General features: G+C 61.3%; 1 protein-coding gene across 1 annotated transcript; it reads left to right on the top strand.

Moving 5' to 3' along the window:
* The first annotated feature begins 255 nt into the window (after positions 1 to 255).
* LOC121459277 (NK1 transcription factor-related protein 1-like) lies at positions 256 to 3,589 on the top strand. Its single transcript, XM_041668809.1, has 2 exons — positions 256 to 724; positions 2,733 to 3,589. Exons 1-2 carry the CDS (start codon positions 256 to 258, stop codon positions 3,587 to 3,589), a joined length of 1,326 nt encoding a protein of 441 aa, XP_041524743.1.
* Positions 3,590 to 4,752: the final 1,163 nt, after the last annotated feature.

Genomic DNA, 4,752 nt, shown 5'->3' with positions numbered 1-4,752 from the left:
GGCGGAACCCCGCGGCCGCCTGCGGGCGCACGTGTGTGCAGCGTGTGGGCGCGTGGGCGCCTCCGGCGGGGCCGCCATAAATGCACTGGCCGGGCGCGGCGGGCGCCTGAAGCGGTGGCGGAGACAACGCCGGGCAGCATTAGCCAAGCGGAGCGCAGCGCCGAGAACAGCTGGGCTGAACTGTTTTTGTAGGGCGCAGGGATGGGAGCCCAGTAGGCAGCGGGGCCCGAGCCGCCTGAGCGGCCCGAGGCCAGCATGAGTACCAGCGGCGCGGCGGCACCTGGGGACGTCCCCGCGCTGCCGCCGCCACCGCCCGGGCCCGGCTCGGGGCCCGCACCGCCCGCTTCTGCGGCTACTGCTCGGGACGCTATGGACGGACGAGCTGAGCTGCCCATCTTCCCCCGGGCTGGAGTCCCACCGCTTGCGGCCAGCGACACTGTGCCCGCGGTGCCAGAGGGGGCTGGAGCGGCTCGGCCCGCCGCACCCCCGCGCCCCACTTCCTTCTCAGTGCTGGACATCCTAGATCCCAACAAGTTCAACAGCAGGAGACGCCGGTGCGTGCTACTGGGTCCTGTGGTGCCCGCTACGTGTGCCCCTTGCGCCCCAGCGGCCGCGTGCGTCCCGGTCCCCGCTGCCTCCGGACGCTCTCCGCGCGCAGAGCTGGAACGCCGAACCCTTTCCGCTGCCACAGGAGTTGCAGCTGCCGCGGGAGCCGAACCTGCAAGTGAGTATAAGGGGTGGACGCCAGGGGCTAGGGCAGTGATTGCTCTGGAATGTTTATGCTCCCAAGACCTTGCGGCGAGCTGGGCCTGTCTCGGCACCAGGATCTGTGGAAAGTTCGCAGAGTGCGGGGTCTGCGCCCGGCGCATCCGTGGCTTCCTCCCGACCCGGACTCTAGGGCCTGCTGAACGTCTCTAAAAAGGTGCTAGGCTAGATCTGGGGTTTTAGCGTTGCGACAAGGTCCAGGATTCGCCTAGTCAGTCTGTGGCTTTGGCGGGTAGTTGGTGCTGGAGGGAAGGGACGTACGGAGCTGGCTTGGTGACTTACCCACCCCCACCGTGGCCTCCCCAGCCCCCCCCTTTGGACAAATCAGACTAATTGTGACAAAACGCTGGTTATCTCTGGAAAAACAATTAAATCCCTTCGATTACAGTTAAAGGGAAATGTGCTTAGCGGCGGAAAGCGGCCGGTAATGGGGCGGCCCGCGCCCCCTTTGCGGTCGATATCCCATTACGGAGCATGCATATCTCTTTCAAGCACCTTGCAAACTCCCCCCGAACATCTAAATTATAGGGTCAAAATTCGGATAATTACTCGATTAAAACCTATTACACTTATTAGGGGCCGCTATTGATCGCGAATTGCATTCGACCAGCTCCTGATTGCTTTTTGCGCCCCTCCCCCGTCCTCCCTCTAACTTCCTGGCCCCTGCACCTCGCCCGGACCAGAAAGCTCAGGCTGGACAGGACTGGGGCCACCAGCTCTGCCAGCGTTTCTGCATTGACCTTCCGTTCCTGGAGGGAGGAAGAGCAGGTCCGGCAGGCTGCAGAGGACCCCTCCTGCTCTCTGCAAGGGGCTGATCTACCAGGAACCCGCGGCTGCCTGCTGGAGCTTTGTAGGGTGCGAGCCAGCGCTGCACAGTTAGGGAGGGCAACCAGGCTGGGGTTGGCTAAGGGTCGCCTGAGGGAAGAGTTGCCCTGCTTAAGGCCTGGGAATTAAGGCCAGGACATCCGCAGTCTTCACGCGACCTGGGTCTTTTGAGCTGGGGGTTATTTGCGAGGAGTGAATTTCGTTTATGCTCCAGTATGCCGGCGCTGACCCAACACGAAAGCAGAACCCGGGCACTGTGTTGGAAGGCTTAGAGGGCTCCTCTGGCATTTAAAGACCACCTGTGGGTGAGGGGTATAGACAGTCTTTAGATACCTGCATAGGAGACAGACAACCTTTCAAATTTCAGAGATAAAATGCAGTCACCGCGGCAGCTTCTGTCTGGATGCTGCGGGACTGGTGCTCAGATCCCCTCTAGCTGGTGCGCAGCATTTCACAATGCCCTTTCCCAGCCTCAAACTCAACCAGCTCGGCGGAGGCTGTCATAGTGGAGTTGGGGAGCTGAGTAGTGGGCTCCAAGGCTGGCAGAAGAGCCAGCACTTCCTGCCACCTAGTTTTCAGGGCCTGAAGCCTGAGGTTAGGGACTGCTCCAAGACGACTGATTTTGGTTCTTAGACGAGGCCTCCTCCCAGCCGGCCGACCCCACCCTAGTCCTCTGGCCCCTCCAGCTATTAAGAGTGCGGTAATTGGCTGGCCCCGCGCCGCTGTAATTGGAAGGTAATATACGCCGAAATAAATTAAATGGACTTTAACTAGTTTGTACATTACACAAAATGAGTTTAATTAAGTTTGTATCTGTCCCGTGAATCGATCGGAGCTCTCTCACCCCGTACATGCCGAGGTCCGCCCGCGCGCCACAGCCCTAAAGGCCGAGGGAGGCGCGGACTGCGAATGGGGCAGCAAAATCAGCTTGACACAGAAAGGATCCTCCCGAAGGAAAGCAGAGAGGAGATGCCGCGAGGAGAACGGCTGCAGGGAGGGAGGAAAACAAAATCTTTGGGGAGGGGGCAAATGAGGAAGAGGAGAAAACCCAACGAGATAAAGAGAATCTCGGCAGGAGGGAGCGGGCAGTGCGGCTGGGTGCCGGGCTGACCCTGTGTTCTCTTCCTTTCCGCCGCCCGCAGGTGCTGGGGACTCTTACAGGGCGGACGAGACCGAGGCCAACGGCTACAGCAGTGGCAGTGGCCGCAGCCCGACAGCGGACAGCGAAGATGAAGCGCCTGAGGACGAGGACGAGGACGAGGCGCCGGAGGTGCAGGATGCTCACGGCACGGAGGAGGCGCGGAGAGGCAGCGGCGGCCTCGGGGTCCGCGGGTCGGGCTGCCCCGGAGCGGCCGAGGTCGAGGCTTCTCCCGTGGACGAGGCCGCAGCCACAGGGCCCCGTGGGAACTCGCCCGGAGCCCCGGGTCCGCCTGCAACAGCTCCGGGAGCAGGGGGCGCGGGGAGCACCCCGCAGGGCGCGGCCGTGGCCACCAAGCCCAAGCGGAAACGCACGGGCTCGGACTCCAAGTCCGGGAAGCCGCGGCGCGCGCGTACCGCCTTCACCTACGAGCAGCTCGTGGCGCTGGAGAACAAGTTTAAGGCCACTCGCTACCTGTCGGTGTGCGAGCGCCTCAACCTGGCGCTGTCGCTGAGCCTCACCGAGACGCAGGTGAAGATCTGGTTCCAAAACCGCCGAACCAAGTGGAAGAAGCAAAACCCAGGCGCCGACACAAGCGCGCCGACCGGCGGCGGCGGGGGCCCCGGCCCAGGAGCGGGGCCCGGCGCGGGGCTGCCCGGTGGCCTCAGCCCGCTCAGCCCCTCGCCGCCCATGGGCGCGCCGCTGGCCTTGCACGGCCCGGCCGGGTACCCGGCGCACAGTCCGGGAGGGCTGGTGTGCGCTGCGCAGCTGCCCTTCCTGTCCAGCCCCGCGGTGCTCTCGCCCTTCGTGCTCGGGTCGCAGACGTACGGCGCGCCCGCCTTCTACGCGCCGCACCTCTGAACCTTGGTGCCAGGACCTCGGTGGGGACCGCACCGTGCAGCCTCGCGGCCGGAGGACCTAAGGCGAGCGCGACAGTCTCTTTTCTAAGGTTTCAGTCGTTCTGTATATAGCTGGTTCCTACAGAAGAGAAATTTATAAACGAGTGTGCCCTGGGGTCAGAAGGAAGGCTCCCGAGGCCTGCTTCAAGCACTTTGCAGAACTCTTAATAAACCACAGGAAGCGTTTTAGAAGGCTCTGGCGCCGCAGAATTCTGATCCCGCCTTCCTGTCCACTTGGGTTCTTACCTCTCTGTGTGCCTTCTTGAGCGGGGACTTCAGAGTACTGAGCTCTGGTTTTGCTGTTAGTTTTAGTGTCCCATGGCCAGCCCTCACTCTAGTAGCTTATATCCAGGTACTCCTTTACCTCTGGGAGCTGGTGCAGCATTGAGCCGACTCCCCTTCCCCGCTCTTGCTCTCTTCCTCTCTCTCGTAGGTGAGGTTCTTGTCCCTCTCCCTGCAATCTGGCACTGCTGGGCTCCAAAGGGGGTGCCCCATCCCGTTGCTCATCGTCCTCCACACCCCGTCCCACCTGTGGCCACGTGGGAAAAACATCTCACCAGCTTCCCTGGGCTCCAAGGGTTGGGGTTGAACTACCTGCCAGAGTGTCATAGCTAGACTGGAAGCCCAATGACCTGTTCTGGTGTGTCACTTTTGGGCATATTCAACATTTGTGTAAATGTGTATATGGTTTCTATGCGCAGAATGCAATGAGCGCGCGGGGGGAGGGGTGGTGGCCCTAAGCAGTGGCTGCACACACCTCGAAGCATATCCTGAACCACCTATGGCTATGGTGGCAGCTTGTTTCAGCTCCAGAAGATTTTGCAGATCTAGTAGGGGTGGAGACAGGATGGGGAAGGAGTTGGTGTGTGGGTGGAGGGTTGGGCAGGCAACTGTCTTCAGGTCTGCACCAGGGTCTCTGACTCACCTTGGAAGAAAACAGCTGTGCTTCACTGTGGTGCTTGACTTCTAACCCTTCAGGCATCCTCCAGCCCACAGTCTGTCCCCACCCAAGCACAGTGAGCTCTTGGAGGAGTCTTGGCCCTAGTCAGCTACCTCTGGGGGTCAGGTTGATAACGAACTGCCATGTCTAGAACTGATAGGGAGTCCTTTTAATTGGCTTCTTAG

This window comes from Microtus oregoni, unplaced genomic scaffold (genome assembly GCF_018167655.1).
Source record: "Microtus oregoni isolate MIOR12 unplaced genomic scaffold, Mior012 000019F_ref0000042, whole genome shotgun sequence".
Taxonomy (NCBI): domain Eukaryota; kingdom Metazoa; phylum Chordata; class Mammalia; order Rodentia; family Cricetidae; genus Microtus; species Microtus oregoni.
The sequence above is the reverse complement of the archived record's forward strand: the minus strand, read 5'-3'. Positions and strand labels throughout refer to the sequence as shown.